The following is a 19,582-nucleotide window of genomic DNA, read 5'->3' on the forward strand; positions in this document are numbered from 1 at the left end:
GTTTAAGGTTGTAACCGGTTTTCACAGGGGCCTGATGCACTCCTACTACTGTTTAGGTTGATTAATATCAGTAACTAAATGGTTATGTTTAAGATAGATGGGGGGGGGGGACGGGGGGACACGACCTAACGCTAGAGAGAACACTGTGCTCTTTGACTCATTGTATGACCACCACTTCTTCTTCTTTTGCTGCTATCTTCAGCATCTGTCATTAAATACACTCCAGAACGGCAGGATAGGAGAGGTTCCATGTCATTCCCAGCAGCCCATGATGATGGAGGATTGCATTTGCATCGGTTGAATCTCTGATGCCCTAAAAGGCTACTCCTATTTTGCCCACTTCACACTTCTCACAATTATTTCATGTGATATTTAAATGTATTCTTTTTTCAGATTACAAGAAACAGCAATTTTATTTGTATGATTTACTGATTTTTGGCCTTCTTCTTACAGCCATCCAGCAGCAAATTCTCTAATCACCCTCTTATCAAATCAAGATGTGAAGCTAAGCCGTGCTGGGCTTTTTAGACTAGTTGGCTTTCAGAAATTAGTTACATGTATAGATGTACAATTTCAAATAATAAACTAATGTGGTCATCAGGCAATTTAGTGCAACAACAAAATTATTTACCCAGAAAAAAAAATTTTCCCCCTTTCTTTCTCCTATTTTTTGATCTTGTTATAATAAAACACTGATAAATTTCCAGGCAAAATAAAATAAAAACTGAAAAGGAAGATCTCTGTAAGGCATATGCTTCCCAACTGCAGTACAAGAAAACAGACCTGCATTCACCCTCACATGGTCTTAATAAAACCTCAAACTTGTTCAGCCTTGGTTCAGAAATCCTCTTTATTTTTGGTTCAAGTTTCATTCATTTATTTTTGCTACAAATAGTTCTGACCTAGTCTGCAAGGAACAGACATGAACAGATACACACAAATCTCACTTTCACTTTTTGTGGCTTATGTAGCATAGAGAGAGAGTTCCATGTTTAGAAACTCTTATATAGCCATGGAAGCAACATGACAGCTGAATAAAATTGCAAAAGCATGCTCCCAGCATCACACAGGAAGGCAGTAATGACTCTTGTAGATATCCTTTGTCATAGTCATAAGGATCAGCAAGAACAGTTAAAAAGCCAAAAGAACTGGGCACACTCCAAAGCCAGTCAGGTTCTCAGGCTATCCAAAGTGAATATGTATAAGAAGTTTACCATATGCTGCCCCAATGAATGAAAATATCTCCATTTATTGAATATAACCTGAAAAAGCAGCTTGAGCGTAGGGTCAACAGGACAGATGGTGGTCTCTAGGGAACCAGGATCCTCCACCTTTTCCACAGCTCCTTATAACAGTACCAGGCCTGCTAGGGTTAGAAAATGTTACCTGCCTCAGCATTACATTGTGACTGAGTCCTTCAGCAGTAATCAGAAAGGATCCAGTAATACATTCACATGATTATCTTTCCCTGAGTATGCAACACAATCAAATTGGCTACCCCAGCACCCAGGTTTATGTTTTTGTGCTCCACTTCCACATCACAATTTGCCTGCCCAGTTTTGAAAGTATAGTCTGCTTTTAGTTTATTATTTTCAGATGGCACCAAGGCAATGTACAATTTTCAGATTAGGGACAATGAATATACATGAGAAGTATTTGCATACATTGGAGACCCAGCATCTGCAACCCTCACGGCTGCATGTTCTTTCCAGGTAGCCTGGAAATCAGACTGACTAAGCGCCCTTCTTGCACAGGGTTGGGAAACAGCACTCTAAAAGGTTAGCGTTGGGATCTGCATCCAGAACTGCCTCTTTCCTCAGTGAACAAACATCCAGAAAACCATGAGCAGCACAACACATGGAGACTGTTTCATGCAGCAGTAGGGATACCACAGTGAACATGGGCCTAGACCAGTCATGGTCAGGTGGTGGAACAGAACATACCATGCACTTGCACATACACATACACATACACATGAAGCATCAGCCTGAGCTGAAACAGACAAGCATGCAATGCTGCTGCTACAATTAATAGTGCTTCAGGATCATCAAGGACACTGAAGCCTTCACACATTTCAGCTAGAAGGGCTGCCCCATGCAAACCAGACAGCAGCATGGGCACCCCGTGGCCTAAGAGCAACCATCCCAGAAGCTCTGCCACCACCAGTCCTTTTGACTTTGCTGATTCTGATTGGCTTTGGAAGAGGGTTGCTGTGTTTTCACCAGATTTGGAGATGTCACCACCATGGGATCACCAGTGACAGAAAAAATTGCACCATCTTCATTATCAACCTCCTTCCTCTCCCTCAAAAAGATTGGGAACGTCTAAAGAAAGGGGTTCTTCTTTCCAAGATGAATCTGATGGGACATGCAACATTATGATTTAATTTCCCAATGGTGTTGGAATAGTATTCACATGTATCACAGCCAGCATCCCTGTCACAGGCAAAGCTGCCTGGATCCAACCTCTTGAGGAATGTCATAAAAAAAAGCCACCACCTTTCTTAGTCATTGCAAACATTAGATCTTATTTTCCATCATGTAGCACCAGCTTTCGCAGAGCTAGGGTGGTACAATTTCACATGTTTAACTAATCATATGCTGAGCAGTTTGAGACTCCAAGGAAGCTTCTGGCAAAGGCTAGACTCTACCTGAGCCAATTAAGGCCTGATGCAGAACATTGCTAAAGTGGCCATATAGTGTACAACTTTTTAATGCAGCAGGTCCATGGCAGCAACCTCGTTATTAATGCAATTGCATGCACATAATCCTGGAAAAAAAAACAAACAAAAAAAAAACAAACCTTTTTTTTTTTTTTTAAAGCGAGGATTTTTTTTTTTTTAAAACAGACACCATTTCCAGAATCACAACCTCCTACAGCAAGCAACACATTTACAGTAATACCCTTCAACGTGTGACCATGATTATTTTGTAGCCTATGATCTTGCACTCATTCAGTCTCATGACCGCATACTGCTCTCCCCTCCTCCACACACAAATAAGATGCCAGAGCAGCCCCATTGCAGTGCAAAACTTAAATCAGGCTCTTTCACGCACATGGCTTGTGCTCAGTGAAAGTGTTTGTAACAAATACAGAACACGCAAGGGGCAACCAAAACAGAGAAGGTAGTTACAGAACTGAGAACAAGCCTCAAATCTTAGATTACCTATAAAAAAAAAAAAAAATTTTTTAGAAGGGTTTTTTTTTTTAAACTTTATTCTAACATTTTCCCGTTGAAGCAAAACCTTTCGATTTTGAATGAGGAGATGAGGGGAAGAGGTATTGGTGAATGGCAAAGAGTCCATTCCCTGCTGTGTCTGCTAATTAATTCCTCCTAGCTCAGAGGACCTCTATCAAGAAGCCCAGTTAGATTCAGCATGACATAATTGGTGCTAAGGGATGTCCATTCTGACTTTTGTCTTCAGAATATAGAACACCAATATGTTCACTAGAGAGCAGAGGTTCTCATCCCAGTCCTCCAGTATGTGCAAATCTCTCATATGCATATTCATTGTAGAGATCCTGAAGAGCTGACTGGCTAGGAGTGTCCCCAGGACTAGCTTGAGAACCCCTGCTCCACAGAATGTATGAAAACATAGGCTGGCTAAGGAACCACATCTGTATCTGTAAGTGCTCAGCAATAGGGTTTGCATTAAGCATTTGACTAAAAAAAAAAAAAAGTGTTATAGAAGAAAAGGCCAGAACAGGCCCAGTGGCAGACACTGTGTGTTGCCGTGTGGAAGGCATGGAATTAATGCCAAAACCAGAATTTTAGCCCCCCTCCCCCCTTGGGATATTGCAGAGGCCAAACCTAACAGCCACAGTCGGGGTCCACCTACGGCAGCCCCTGACTGAGGACCTTAGCTGAGCTGGGAGGGGGATGAATATCAGGTAGCTGTGAATGAAGGCACCATAGTCCAATACAGGCCAGTTCAGATTATGCTGTGAGCCCACAGCAAGAAAACTGCCAGGCCAAAACACACAAAAAATAAGAAAAAAAAAAAAAAAAAAAAAGTAAAATGAGTCACAGTTCAGGTCAGTTTTGTACTCACTGCACTGGTTCACTTGCAGCTGGAAGTCATGATTTGCTTGAGCCATCAAAAATACAGTGCCAGCCGCCTCTCTGGGAAAAGAGATGGGTGTTTACCTACATCTTAACGAAAAGGCTGGGCCAGGGGGCGAGCGGGGAAGAGAGAGATCATCTGAGGCTTCAGAATACTGCATAGTTAGCATCAGCTTCAGGAATTCTCAGCAGAACCACGTCCTCTCCCTTCCTCCACCAAGAAGGGAACGTAAAATGTTCCGTGGCAGTGCTCAGTAACTTCTCTGGAAGCCTGTCCATGAACGGGAGGCAGCGCTTCAAGCCTTCATGGTTAATTAGTGCAGGAGGACGAGCATTTGTGGTCCGTAAAAGCTAAGGGAAATGCCAGCCGTGTACACCTCATTCAGCTGCTGTGAATCGGGTTCTGGGCAGCCTGAAGGGAGCTCAGACCCACACAGGGCATGCGCTGCCAGGAGCCTGGACGCTTCAGGGCTCTTCACGCTGCAGAAGGGGAAAAAAAAAAATTACAGAAATGGAGAACATGCATCTGTTTTTTCGAGCTGGTAGGATTTATTGGCATTTGTGATTCTTTAAGGATATTTTTAGAAAAGTAGACTTAAGAGACTTAAACTCACCTTAAGGATCTACCTAGCTAAAAGGATCCCTACAGCCTCTACCCTTCCTCACCCCCCCAATTATGTACAAACATTCCCCTGTCTCTTACATGGTTATAAGAGCAGCTGGTGCAGAACTGCCCCCCTCCGCCCCCATTTCACTTCAGGTTCAACAGTTTTAAGGCAACTGATGCCACCACTAGCCAAGTGAAGGCCGTCCATGAGTGGTCCAGCCTACAGTTAGAAATAACCAGATCACTTGGACTGGTGAGCCCTGGCAATTACTGCTCTCAGCCCCCCTGCACAATCGCCAAGCTGTGAATCTGGCAAGTGAGGTGTGTGTGTGTGTGGCGGGGACACCCAGTGATCATCTCTCAAACTGTTAAGACTTCTAGACAAATGACCAATTATTTTATTCCTTTTCACAGGGTGAGAAATTCAAAGGATCTCTCTGCCAAACAGCACAGCTGCAATATTGAATGAATCCAAACTTCTTAAAGGCTGCTGTCTCCACCCCAATATGGCAGCAGGGCAGGATATTATGCTGGGGGGAGGGTGGGAAAAATCAGGTGATTCCATCTGCCCATCTCTCCCACAATGCGGGAAGTGCCTAGTTTTAATTGGGGAGAGATAGTCCTTGCCCAGAGAAGGGAGAACATTTCAGCGTGTCACAGCAAGCAAGGACTTCTTAAAAATATTTAATCGAAAGGACTTTAGTCGAGGAAAAGCAGATCAGCACACAAGCGACAGAACAGGTGAACGAGACAGCCAGCTCCATGTTAATTGTCAGGTCTTTAATACATGATTTAGATATGTTCCACTGGACACATTCCCAAGCTAAAAAGAAAAAAATTATAAAAAAAGCATTTCCATGATCTATTTGGAAAGGCAGGGGGGCACAGAAAGAAAACTGCCCACTGAGCAGAGTGGGGAGCACAAGGGATTTCAGATCTCTGGAGTCTCTGACACCCCCAACAAAACAATTCTATGCCAATAAAATAGAGAAATTACTTAGCTGATAATTTTGTTTTTTTCTTAGTGTAGACAGATTGTTTATGCTCCCCTGCCAGCAGATGGAGTCGGAGTCAGGTTTCTAAGCTGATGTCACCCTAGATTCACCCCTGCAGTGACCTCAGTCCTTCAGTATTCTCTTCAAAAGCCACTCTGGACATATTATCGAAATAACTTGATTAAAACCAACTTGACTAAAAAAACGGAAAGCCATAACTGTACTCAAGCAAACACTGGACCCAGTAAGAATATAGATGCCCTGATCTAGGGACGTGATGAAAGCTTACCCGCAATCTCTTGGAATTGATATTCACTCCACGGGAAACTCCTTGGCACCGTTCTTGGGCAGCCATGGGTGAGATGCTGAGTCCATCTGTCTACACTAAGGAAAAGTAAATTATCAGGTAAGTAATTTCTACATTTCCTAGTGTGTAGCCAGATGGACTCAGGACCAATGGGATGTACAAAAGCTACTCCCGATCGGGGCAGGAGGCTGCCCGCGCGGTCTGGTTAACACTGCCCTTGCAAAGGCTGCATCTTCTCGGGCCTGTATGTGCAGGTGATAGAACCTGGAGAAGGTGTGCAAGGACCTCCACGTCGCCGCTCGGCAGATGTTGACGGGAGACAGCAGTCTAGCTTCTGCCCATGAGACTGCCTGAGCCCTAGTGGAATGAGCTTTAACCTGAGAAGGTAACGGCTTTCCTGCCTTCACACAGGCTCCTGTGACCACCCCCTTTAATCCAGCGAGCTATGGTAGCCTGCGAAGCTGGTTCGCCCTGCTTCCTACCACCATGAAAGACAAACAGGTGGTCTTGTCTTTCGTATCCGCTCAGAAACTTCCAGATACCGCACCAAAAACCTACTGACATTCAAGTAACAGAGGAGGCGTTATTCTTCCACGTCTTTGTGCTTATCTAGGGATGGTAATGAAATGGACTGATTCAAATGAAACTCAGACTACTTTGGGCAAGAAGGATGGAATAATACAAAGCTGTAGCACTCCTGGAGTCATCCGGAGGAACAGTTCCCGACAAGGCTTGTAGTTCAGAGATGTGATGGGCGAGCATACAGCCACCAGAACATCCTTTTAAAGATTAATAAACGTAAGGTAAGACCACGCAGTGGCCAAAAAGAGGGCCCTGCCAAAAATTCTAATACTAGATTAAGACTCCACAAGGGAACTGGCCACAGTAGGGATGGTTGGAGGTGCTTCACCTCTTTCAGAAAATGGGTCGCATCCGGATGAGCCAACAGGTGGGTTCCGTGCACCTCAGGAGAGCGCCACTACCTGGACCTTCAAGGAGTTTAGGGTAAACCTTTATTCAAGCCATCCTGCAAAAATTCCAGAATTAGTGAGATTTTGACCATCCAAGGGGAAATACCGCGTTCCTTGCACCAGACCTCAAATACTCTCCAGACCTGCACATACGCTAGGGACATAGAGAATGTCCATGTGTGCATTAAGGTGGCAATTACTGCCACCCAATATCCTCCCTTCCTCAGGCGAGTCCTCTCAAGGGGCAGACCATAAGAGAATAGAGTGGGATCCTCATGAAGGACTGGTCCCTACTGTAGCAGGCTCCTATGCGGTGGGAGACACAGGGGGGGGTCTCCACTAGGAGCCTCCGCACACTACAGATGCCTGGGCCAATCTGGAGCTACTAGTAGGACTAATCCCCTGTGGTGCTCGATTCTGAAAATGACCCTGCCCAGTAGGGGCCACGGAGGGAAGACGTATATTACAACTCTTCTTCCGGCCAGGTCTGAATGAGAGCGTCGATCCCTAGGGACCACTGATCTCTTCCGAAACTGAAGAATCTGGGAACCTTTTTTTTTGTGAGATGGGAGACCCCAGCGAGCTACCACCAGCTGAAAGGCTTTGGCTGACAACGCCCACTCTCCTGGATCCAGACTTCCCTGCTTAGAAAGTCCGCTTTGACGTTGCCTTTTCCTGCGATGTGGGAGGCTGAGATACATCTACAGATTATTTCCACCCATTCCACAAGGAGGTTTACCTCCTGTGACACTTGCTGGCTTTTGGTTCCGCCCTGGTGGTTGATGTAGGCTACCGTTGTGTTGTCAGACATTATGCGAACCGCTTGACCGTGGAGTATTCGGCTGAATTGTAGGCACGCCAATCTGACTGCCCGGGCTTCCAGGCGGTTTATGTTCCAGAGGGCCTCTTCCTTGGTCCAACGTCCCTGGGCTGTCAGATCCTGACAGTGAGGGTCCCCAGCCCCTTGTGGCTTGCATCTGTCGTGAGGAACAGCCAGTTCGAAGAGGACATGGGTACACCCCTGCCCAGATGAGCTTCCTGCAGCCACCACTGGAGCCAAGAGCATATTTCCATCGGTAAGTGGAGGTGAACTGAATAGTCTTGAGACTGCGGGTTCCAACGTGACAGCTGGGAGCATTGAAGAGGACGCATGTGTGCCCTCGCCCACTGCACTACTTCCAGGGTTGCTGCCATCAAACCGAGAACTTAAAGATAGCTCCACACTGTCTGGCAATTCGTGCTTATCAACTGACTCACTTGGGACATCATCTTCCTTATCTGCTTAGTCAGAAGGAAGACCTTGGCCTGCTTGGTGTCGAATCTCACTCCCAGATATTCCAAGGACTGGGAGGGTTTGGAGACTGCTTTTGTCCAGAGTTTAATCAAATACGTTAAAAGTAAAATAAAAGGCCAGGGAAGCAGGAAGCACCATGCAGAGAAAGAGGATGGTCTGGTTTGTGCAGAATGCTAGGACAGCGGCAGCTGAACATTCAAGGTGGGCAGAGGTCAGAATATTTCAGAGAGGTATCACGCAAACACAGTCTTGGAAGCAGTTACGTGAACCACCCTGCAGAGAGGCTCCAGATCCAGCAAATTCCACATTGTCGTCTTCTGTAGGACTGGTAGGTTCTCTTTCTTAAGTGGGGGGGGGGGAAGGTACAGGTTGAAAACCTCAAAAAAACTGTCTTACCTGGGACCACTTGCAATGTAAGAACAGCGATACAAATGTTTGACCCACTCTGAGATCCGGTTTCATTGGATCCCGAGTAGCTAAACTAATGGTTCAAATCATTCCTGTCTAACAGAACTCAATCTGTGACGTGGCTCAAACTGTCCAAACCCGGAGAGATCTCACCTATGAAATGCCACAGGGCTCAATCTGCTCCCTGATTCTTTTTTTTTAGTATTTACATCCAGCCTATCAACCACCTTATTCAATCTTTCAACACTAAATGCTGACATCCAAATTTCACACATTGCCAACCTCGATGATTGTCTTTCAAATGTTGCCCAATGGCTTAGTGACCACAAATTTAAGCTAAACTTCTCCAAATCGTAACTCCTCTGACAGAGCCAACAGGGTCACATCCCACCATCACTCTCTTCTCTGTCAGGTACCCAGTTACATCTTAAGGAGTCAGAATGTAGCCTAGAGGTCCAGCTCGATCACAACCTCACCATGGAATCAGACATCACACTAAGGCAGTAAGGACCTCCCCTTTGCGTACCTGTGCCAGATCCACCAACTGCACAAATCTCTCATGGAAAAGAACCTTACCACTGTAAAACATGCAGTAACAAGCCAAACTGGCTACTGCCACTCCATATTTAATGGCACCACACAATACAGTATAAAACGCCTGCGGCTCCTACACCAACTTCACTGGCGCCCGGTCGAAAGCAGGATCAAATCCAAAACTCTCTGTTCACGCACTAGTAAACAAGGCAAACAAGCACCCAAACACCTCTCCTCCTACAATCCAAGAGAACGCCAGTCCTCCCAGACAGCACCTTTCCTCTCCTCCTCTGGCCTCTTGCCAGTGTCCTGTGTGAAACTTTGTGCTTTCAGGTGTTATGCATCAAAAATTTGGAACAAGGCATCACGTCCCCTTTCACTCAAGCTGTGCTACCTCACTGTCAGGAAAAAAAGCTAAGGCATGGCTTTTCAGCCAGGTCTTTCCTGCAGAGACCCCATTTCCTAGATTAAAGCACCTGGACGTCCGAGTAAGGACTTTAAATTATACACCACTGGGGATCCCAGTGCTCTGCTAACTGTAAAGTTGATCCCCTCTGTAATTTGTTTCAACTGTAATTGTCTAATTTAAATTTGTTGTAATCTGTCTTGAGGCTATTCTTAGCAAGACAGAATATCAAAATGTCTATAAATTAAATATTTAGGATCTGCTGGGTACTTGTGACCAGGACTGGCCACTGTCGGAGGCAGGCTGCTGGGCTTGATGGACCTCTGTCTGACCCAGCATGGCACTTTTTATGTCAGCCACTTGACTACCTACAAATACAAACACACACACACACATATTGATGGCCATGCCAGTATTTATAGAATGTGCCCAGGTGTCATTTTCTGGCACGTTGACATGATTGTACCTGGTGGCGACTGCTGGGGCTCTCGCTCTGCGGACTGGCAGTTATCTGGGTCTAGTGCTGCACTTCCACTAGGAGGACCATGTTGGTCTGTGGCAGTGTCTGCCTCCTGCTGGAGAGAAGCACTCCCTCTGGGCTCTGGGGGAGATCCTGCTGCCACAGTCTCTAACACCTCCGCGAGGTCCTGAGCCAGGCTCGCATCAAGGTCACGGACACTCACGGTTACAGCTCCAGAAGTTGAAAAGACAAAAAGTAAAGAAAATCTGTATCACCAGCTGTACAGCTAAAGGATTGACTTTCAAATCATACTCTGGTCTAATTCAAGGCTTTCTATGAAGCATTATGTCACAAGCAGGTGCATTTGTAACATGAGTTAATCACAGACCTGACTCACACCAAAAGTCCAGGAGTGTCTGTGGAAAATAGGGACATGAGTGATGGGTATTATCAAATTAACTTAGCAGGGGTGCAGAGGACGCAACCGTAATGGTGTGGGATGAGAACAGAATCGGGGGGGAGGGGGGCATGCAGAACAGCACCAACTACCTGCTCCGTGAAGGAAGATCAAAGCCACCATCTGAAACATCACAAAATGGAATGGACTGGGAGGCCCCTCACCCACTCAGATTGACAAATATATATTCTCCTAGTGCTAACTACAAAAAGTTTTCAGGAGTAGAGAGCATAAGATTTCTGGGATCTGAAGATGTGTGCAACCTGCCAACATCAGGCTGTTTACACATCTGCATCCATTTTAAAAGTTTCTAGAATAAGGAGAAATTTCTTACCTGTTAATTTTCTTTCCTTTAGTCCTGCTACACCAAGTTGGTTACACCCCTTGTCAGCAGATGGAAGCAGAGAACACATTTCTCTACAATGTCATTACAGCTAGTTAAGTGTGGAGCAGTCCAGAAAATTCCCAGGATTCTAACAAAGTACTTAAGTAAAAAAAAAAACAAAAACCCAGAACATGAGAGAAACTGCATGAAAAGGAAATAGAGCAAACTACCTTATCAATCTGGAAGATTTTTTTCATTAAGTTTGATCTCATAACTGAGCTCCTCCTAGATACAAAGGAACATGTCTTCACCTGCCTTTCAGCCCAACTTCCCGGGCAGGCTCAACTGATATAGCAGGATTAAAAGGAAAGAAAATCAAGTAAGACATTTCTCCTTCCTTATGATCCTGCTACACCAGCCCAGAAAAATGGGATGTACCAAAGCCCAACTAATGTGGAAGAAGGGAAGTAAGGGCCATCTTGAGAACAAAGGCTTCAGCCCAAACAATTAATCAATAATGCTTGATGAAAAGGTGTAAAGACCACTAGGTAAGCTGCTTTAAATGTCCTCCAGAGCCAGGCCCTAAAAGCAGATTGTGCTCTTACAGAATGAACCTGAGCTTCTGAAATCTGTCTACCCTTGAGCAAATATGCTGATGCAATAGTTTTGTTGATCCATCTAGCTAGTGCCTCACCCACGTGAGGCCCTCCAAACAAGATGAACAGCTACACTATCAACAAAACAAGCTGTCTTCCAGATAACTCCGGAGACCCCAACTGACATCCAAGAATTTCAAGAACTTGTTCCTCTCCAGATAAAACTAGAAGACAAACTGTTTTGTTCAGATGAAAAGTCAAAATTACCTTTGGCAAAAAGGAGGGAACCAGCCGAATATATCTTGAATCTGAAGAAATTGCAAAAAAAAAAAAAAAAAAAAGGAACCTCTGCAGGACAAGGCTTGAAGATCAGAGATGCCCCTAGTCAAACAGATCATAACTAGAAATATAGCTTTCAGATAAATATCCCTGGCAGATATACATCTTGGGGCTTAAAAGGTGGGGAACTTAAAGGCGTGAGCCAAATGCAGATCCCATTGGGGAAACACCAGCTTCAAGTGAGAGCATAACCTCTTCACACCTCAAAGGAAGTGAGCAATGTTAGGCTAGAATGCCACTGAGAATCCCTACACCCATAAAACAGGAGACTGTGGCCACCTGGACTTTCAAAGAATTCAGGGTCAACCCCTTGATCCAGGCCTTGCTGAAGGCTAAATGGTAACATCTGCTCACAATAGAGAAATTGTCCAATCCCTGCAACACACTTCAAAGAGATGCCAGACCCAAACACATGCCAAGGATGTAGACCTTTTATGGGCCTTCAACAGAATGGAGATTACTGAAGCAGAATACCTTTTCCTTCATAGGCATTACCTCTCAAGAGCCAAGCCTTAAGCGAGAATGAAGACAGGTCCTCAGGCTCCCAAAAACCACAATGGCAGATCTGCAGCCTCATGAGATCCACATATCAGGGATTTTTTTTTTTTTTTTGGGCCAGTCTGGAGCCACCAGGACATTTTGGACTGGCTCTCTCTCTCAACTGTCTCAGAATCCTTCTTTTCAAAGGCCATGGAAGAAACATGAACTGCAGCTCTACCTCTGGTCAGGGCTGGACTACAGCATCTATGCCTTCAGATTGGCTGAGGAACCTGCGGACCTTGGCATTCTTGAGAGTCACCATGTCCACTTGAGGTGGGGGACATTGTCAGTCCAATATCCTCAAATGCTGCTTGAATAAGCTCCCATTTGCCTAGATTGGAAGCTTTCTGCTGAGAAAATCTGCTTGAACATTTTGACCAGCAATAAGCACTGACAACTGTTAAAGATTTTCTTCCACCCAATGAAACAGAAGACTGGTCTCTTCAGATACTCCCGGGCCCTGTGTGCCACCCTGTCTTTGTTCATGAATGCCACTGCTGCTGCATTATCCTACAGCAACTGCCTTTCCCCTAAGGGAAGAAACCGAGCCAACTGAATAGCCCTGGTCTCCAAACTGTTGATAAACCAGGCAGCTTCCTCCAGGGACCATAACCCTAGACAATGAATATCTCAACCTAAAAATCACATCTGTGATGATCAATATCCATGGGGGGGGGGAAGAGGCTCCAGACTCACACCCTTCACAAATTTTGGGGCGCCAACCATGACACGAGACTCTCCCGCACTGAAGCCAGAAGAGGAAGCGTGTTCATAATTCTGGGATTGGGGTGACCAGCAAGAGAGGGCAGCAATCTGTAAGGGCAACATGTGATCTGCACCAAGAGACCCAGATCTAAGGTGGCTGCCATGGAACCCAGAAGCTGGAGAAAATTCCAAGTTATGGGCGCTCTTTGAAATAAGGATTTCTGTGCTTGGTCCACAATCTTGGCTATTCTCTCTGAAGTCAGGAAGAAATGTCCCAGCTTCATATCAAACATGACTTCCAGATATTCCAGAAATTGAAAAGGAATAAAAATTGCTTTTTGTAAAACTGATCACACATCTCAAGCATTCTAACAGCTGGACCACTCTTCTGGAAGTTTTGAGGCCTTCTTGATAAGTCTTGGCACTAAATCAACCAATCGTCCAGATGCAGATGAACCATAAACTCCTTCTACCACCACCATGACTTTGGTGAAAGTTCGTGGAGCTGTAGCTAAGCTAAAAGGAAGCTCCTTGAAAATGCTGGTTCAGAATGCAAAACCTGAAGAAACCTCAGAATGTCCTCCCTGATGGGAATATGGAAATATACCTCAGATCTAGAGAGGAGAGGTATTCACCCACCTGTACTGCTGCTAAAACCAAAACAAAAAGTCTCCATTCAGAATTGAGAGATGGAGACTGTTTACTCCCGTAAGAACAAGAAAAGACCTGAAGGAGCAAGTCCTTCCTTGGAACCACAAAATACATGGAATAATGGCAGCCCCACCATTCCTCATGCTGAACCAAAACCACAGATGGTAAGAGCTGAGATGAATACATTCTTTGGGAAATTTTAATTTATCTTGTGTCTACTTGACAGAGGTACCCCCCTTCCACCAGGATAGTCATCTTCCTGGAAACAGACGATACCAATGCATCCACCTGGAACATCTGAAAGAAACAATTAAAAAAAGAAAAGAAAAAAAGAAAAAAAAACAGGGATGGGTTCATGGGCTTATAGGTATTACCAATTATTAGGCTTTTCAATATTTGATGATAGTTAATGTGACTTTCAAGGCATTCTTCACTTTCGGTGCATGTCCGGCATGACTCCTTGCTTCAATGACAGGGGAAAAGAAAAACTGATACTTCACACATTTCCAGCATTGCCCTCTGCTTCATGGCAGAGAGCTATGCTGCCGCTTACCCAACTAATCAAACTTAATATTTCACTTGGAAGCAGCTCCAGCACTGCTCTCTACATTAATGGTGGGGGTGAAAAGGGAATTAGAACATAAGATTACTAAGAGCCAAGAGAAACAGTTAAGTATGAGAACAAATGTGTGAAGCTTGCTGGGCAGACTGGATGGACCGGTTGGTCTTCTTCTGCCGTCATTTCTATGTTTCTATATAGCCTCAAGAGGAGCAGCAACAAGATGGGGGGGGTGGGGGGGAGGAGGGGTGTATAAATATTGGCGAGGCTATGCCGCACAGACCATCTGCCCTGAGCTCCAATCAACCAAGATGGCGGCCATTCCTACTGAATAAGCCACATCTGCAACTTCCTGTGGTGTGGTCTGCTCTCCTCTCCAGGTGGAATGAAGAGGACTCTTTCCCTGAGGCAGTTGGCACTGCCCCTGCAGCCCCAGATGATACTTCTTACCCCTTCTGTAGATTTCAGGCAAGACGCGCACAACGTGCCTTGCCCGGCAAAGGAGCATTTACTACCACAGACTGCACACCGACGTTACGATGCACGGGAAAGCAGAGGACTTTACCAGGCAAGAAAACCACCACCTCCCCTCGAGCAGCTGCACTCACCAGTCTTTCCTCAAACCCCTCTGGTGCCTTTACTTCCTTTTAAGGCTTCTCTACAGAAAAGAATCCCCTCAGGTTCAGCCAAGCCCCCCTCAGGACTGGGAACATCAATCATGCTGTACCATGAGTGCTTCCTACTATCTGCTGGAGGCAAAGAATACTGGAGATTAAGTTGTGATGACGCGTCAGAGAAATCCGTTCTTTATCTCCATCTGTTAGCAAGGGGAGATAGCCCACTTGTCTTGACTGGTATAGCAGGGTAAGAAAACTCATTTTAAAACAAAACGATTAAGGGGTAAATATTCAGCCGCTAAGTGGTGTGGCTGCGCCAATGAATACACCCAGATAAGTTACAAATAGCCGGATATGTGGTATCTAGCTAAATTTAAACCTGCCTATGGCACGTCTAGAGTTAGCCTGTTAAGTTAACCAAATATCAAAATACCGAATACTGGCTAACTTAGCTCGCCCTAAAACGCCTACCTCAAATCCCAGGAACGCCCCCGACTTACCCGGCTAAATTCTAGCTGGATAACAAATTATCCGGCTATAATTTAGCCAGGTAAGAATTTAAAAAAATGCGGCTAAGCCATTTAGATGGATAAACTTTCTTGTTATCCTTCTAAATGGCTTTTCAATAGTTACCCCCTACAAGTTATAGAGAGGCAGAAGCCATGGGATGTGCCCAGAGAGCTGTGCATTAGAATGGAGGCACAAGGAAATAAAGCAAGACATCCAGAGGACATACAGTCACTGATTTCTGCCATCTCAGGTTTGTTTCCTCCCAACTCATAGGTCTCTGCCCCGACTAGTACAGTTCTTCCTTGCCAGAGTCAGAGGCCAGTTCTTACCTGCAGCAGGGTCTTCTGGAGGACTCGGCATGCCATGCTCCGCCTGGGGAGCGTCACCTTCCGAAATGTCCCTCCTGACCTCTGCTTGCAGGGGGCTATCCTCAATGCTGCTGCGGGGAGACTGCAGCTCCATCTCCTCTCCCCAGTCAGACACTGGTTGGTACCCATCAGTGGGGGAGAAGGGGCTTGAGGGTTTCACCTCCTGGGTTGTGCTCTTGGGCTCGGTGTCTGCAAGTGGAATTTTTATCTTGGGGGTGCCACGAGGGTGGGGTTTCCTTTGGTCTTTAGCGAGGGCAGCGACCGGCTGGCTTTCTGCATCCTTGAAGTCTTCCTCGGACTCTGCTCCTCCAATAGTCTCTTCTTCCTCTTCGCTGGCATCCTCCCACTCATCGTCATCTTCCTCAGTCTTGGATGTGTTCTCATGCTCCGGGCTTCTCTCTTCTTTCTGCCAAAAACAATTTCAACCTTCATTTGAAAGGCATTTTTAAGTATGGTCTGCAATCCCATTCCATCTACATATCTTATAAAAGGAGAACCACCACACCCCAGAATACAGGATGTCTACACGGACAGCAAGTTGGAGATCCAAGTGGGCCCCGAGCCGGCTAACCCTGAAAAACTCTACCTGCCGTCACCTCTGGGAGAATCCACTCTGTGCCAGAGATGCACACACCCTACCTCCATCTCACGATCAGCTTCCTTAATCGCCACCACTTCTTCCTCCTCGTGTTTCTCCCACCGGTCATCGTGCATACTGCAGAAGGCAGAAAAGGACAACATTTAATGTAATCAAGAAAGCTGCAACAGCAGACTGGTATTACCGCTGCAAAGTGCCGCTCACGAAAAACTGCTAGACAAAGCGAAAGGTTAGACAGTGATATTCAGTAAGAATGTGCTTTCGTCTCATCCGTGCAAACATACCTTGCATTCTTTACAGTACACGGGTAGAAACGGATAGTATGGGTGTGTTTTATTTTACTAATGAATTATGCGCATATTATCTGTTTTTACCCGTGTACTATAAAAAGTCTGCGAGGTACGCGGGTACCGCCGAAACGGATGAAAAATGCACTTCCCCAATTCTTAGAAACTTGTCATTTTTTTCATCTATCCCATCACCAAACAGAACTGAAACCACCGCCCCCCGAGTGCAAATCCAGAGAGATTTATTTAACACACAGCTTGAAACTCTATACCCCACCAGACTGCAGTGACAGACGGCACTCCTTCACTCCCACTGGCAGAAGGGACCCCGTGTGAGCTGCAAAGCCCAGATTCCTTGGAAGTTTTGGATTTCTCAGACATTGGATCCAATATTAAAAAAAAAAGGTATCACAGCCTGTAAACATCATTAGAGAATGAGATTTTGAGGCAGGGAAAAAGGAGGGGTGGGGGATATCTGCCAGAATCAGCTAGCGATCAGCGCCAATGGAAAAACCTTTTAACATCTGCGGCACAAAAAAAAGTGACTGATAGATGGATGTTGCAAGTAAGAGAAAGGTTGAAGCTACAGATTACCCCTCTCTCATCAATTTCACACTCATGTGCAAAGGGGATGCTTTCGTAACAGCGGGGTCCTTCCCAGTCCCGCTCCCCGGTATGCCGTAAGATTTGGATCTCCCATGCAAGGGGGATTGGGCAAGGATGGTCCAAGGAATAATTGGCTGGGTTGGTTTTACATGGCTATGGTTTAAGGAGGGGTACCCAGTGTCAAGACAGGCACTAGGGGGAAAGGGATGCCAATGATCATTGAATCCCTCCAAGAAACGTCACGATTCAACATACCCGTGCAACTTTAAATCGCTGCTAGATACAAAGCAAAGACCAGGATAAACTAAGTCAACAAAGAAACAACACACTAACCAGACAAGCTGACCCACGCAGTTCATTAAAATAAAATGGGTCACAAAGTCAGACGCTACAACAGAAAGTAGTAATCTGGGGCTCCAAGGTGGTTTATAAAAGGTGATTATTGAATAAGTGGGAGCACTGTACTGACTTTTCTTTTTACATAGCTCCATATCCGTATACATCAGACCATAGTGGGAGGGAAGGAGGTCACCCAGGAGACATGAACAACATTACAGGACAGCTCCCTGATGAGAGCTGGATAGGAAGGAGAAAAGAAACCGTGGTGGGTTCCTCTCCAGCCCCATTAGTGAATATGGGCCTTGGAACAGGGCAATCCTAAACCAGAGCAAATATGCAGCCACCCGCACCATAATCAGCACCCCCCCCTCATCCTGAAGGTCCTCTAACATTCCCTCTGTGGTACACTGAGCTCCAGCACTATAACACACCTAAGGGAGAAACCTAAGCTGGCATCTCACTTAACTGCGACAGAAAAAGGGAAATAAAACACACACCACCGCATAATGAGCCCAGAAAAATGTGATTTGTCCTTTAAGTAATGACCTCTGTCACACCTTCCCTCCTCTGCCATGGAGAAAGGGCACAACAGGTGAAGCGGGGGCCCAGGACTGGAAGGACGAGTCACTGGGACAAAGAGTTAAGCCTACACAGCTCCACAAGCTCTCTGGGGCGGATTTTAAGAGCCCTGCTCGCCTAAATCCGCCTAAATCCGGGCGGATTTAGGCGAGCAGGGCCCTGCGCACCGGTGCGCCTATTTTACATAGGCCTACCGGCGCGCGCAGAGCCCCGGGACTCGCGTAAGTCCCGGGGTTTTCAGAGGGGGGCTGTCGGGGGCGTGTACGATCTGTGCCGCGTTTTCGGGGCGTGTCAGGAGCGTGGTTACGGCCCGGGGCGGTCCGGGGGCGTGGCCGCGCCCTCCGGACCCGCCCCCAGGTCACGTCCCGGCTCGCTGGGGGCCCGCTGGCGCGCGGGGATTTACATCTCCCTCCGGGAGGCGTAAATCCCCCAACAAAGGTAAGGGGGGGGAAGATGAGGGGAGGGCAAAAGAAAGTTCCCTCCGAAGCCGCTCCGAAATCGGAGCAGCCTCGGAGGGAACGGAGGTAGGCTGCGCGGCTCGGCGCGCGCCGGCTATACGGAATCGATAGCCTTGCGCGCCGGCTATACGGAATCGATAGCCTTGCGCGCGCCGATCCCGGATTTTAGCGGCTACGCGCGTATCTACTAAAATCCAGCGTACTTTTGTTGGCGCCTGATGCGCCTGAAAATCTACCCCTCTGTGAAGACCAAGAAATGAAATCCCCTCGGGTAAAGACTGCACAGAGACAGTTACCCCCAGCAGAAGAGGACTACTGTCCACTTTCAGAGGTTTGCAAAGGGAAGGAGAATTAATTGGACTTCCTGTGAATTTACCATGCATCCCTGGGGTACCTAATTAGGAAGCAGACTGATGCAATGCCCTCATATTGCTGAACTACAAACCTTTTCCAATATACAAATAACAAGAATGGTACAAACATTGCTGTGTGATGCCTGTTTTTTGCCTCTCGACTTGTTAAGTCTATATAAAACTTTCTGGGCAAAGTGCGGAGTCAAGCAAGTGGAGAGGCTGAACTGCTCTGTGCGGCCACTGGTCACTTTATACAGCCACCAAAATTAAGACAGCCCACCTGTAGGCTTTGCCTTCAACCCTGCTCCGGCCACGTCCCTTTTTCCGGCCAGAATCGGCCACTCCGCCCTCAGACAGGAATTCTCCAAATGTCGGGGGCTTGGGTGCCCGCCTGCTCTCCTCTGAAAAACAGCAAGGGAGGGCGAGGGTTAAGAGGGTCCCAAGCACAATGCAACCTCCTCCTCCACTGGCTCTCTAATCCCATTCACAAGTGCACGCCTAAGAGGCAGGGACAGAGGTAGGGCTATAGCACTGCAAGAAACCCATGGCTAAAGCAGACCTGAAGTCTCTCAACGGGGCCCGGGCTGTTACACTACCCAAATGTTTTAGAAATCGCATACAAGGCATTACGTCTCATTCTTTAATGCTGG

At 46.4% G+C, this 19,582-nt stretch overlaps 1 protein-coding gene across 7 annotated transcripts in view; it reads right to left on the reverse strand.

Moving 5' to 3' along the window:
* Positions 1-831: 831 nt before the first annotated feature.
* CCDC9 (coiled-coil domain containing 9) overlaps positions 832-19,582 on the reverse strand; it is a 37,863-nt gene continuing 19,112 nt past the window's right edge. For 5 of the 7 annotated variants that reach the window (XM_029619493.1, XM_029619495.1, XM_029619496.1 and 2 more), the window contains 5 exons: positions 19,213-19,333; positions 16,352-16,427; positions 15,674-16,118; positions 10,052-10,276; positions 832-4,543 (listed from right to left, as the gene is read on the reverse strand). In XM_029619493.1, the coding sequence (XP_029475353.1) occupies positions 4,539-4,543; positions 10,052-10,276; positions 15,674-16,118; positions 16,352-16,427; positions 19,213-19,333 (872 nt within the window). In that variant the 3' untranslated portion in view covers positions 832-4,538. The remainder of the gene's footprint in view (positions 4,544-10,051; positions 10,277-15,673; positions 16,119-16,351; positions 16,428-19,212; positions 19,334-19,582) is intronic. The other 2 variants (XR_003859180.1, XM_029619497.1) reach the window with 2 other exon arrangements.

Source organism: Rhinatrema bivittatum, chromosome 11 (genome assembly GCF_901001135.1).
Source record: "Rhinatrema bivittatum chromosome 11, aRhiBiv1.1, whole genome shotgun sequence".
NCBI classification, from domain to species: Eukaryota; Metazoa; Chordata; class Amphibia; order Gymnophiona; family Rhinatrematidae; genus Rhinatrema; species Rhinatrema bivittatum.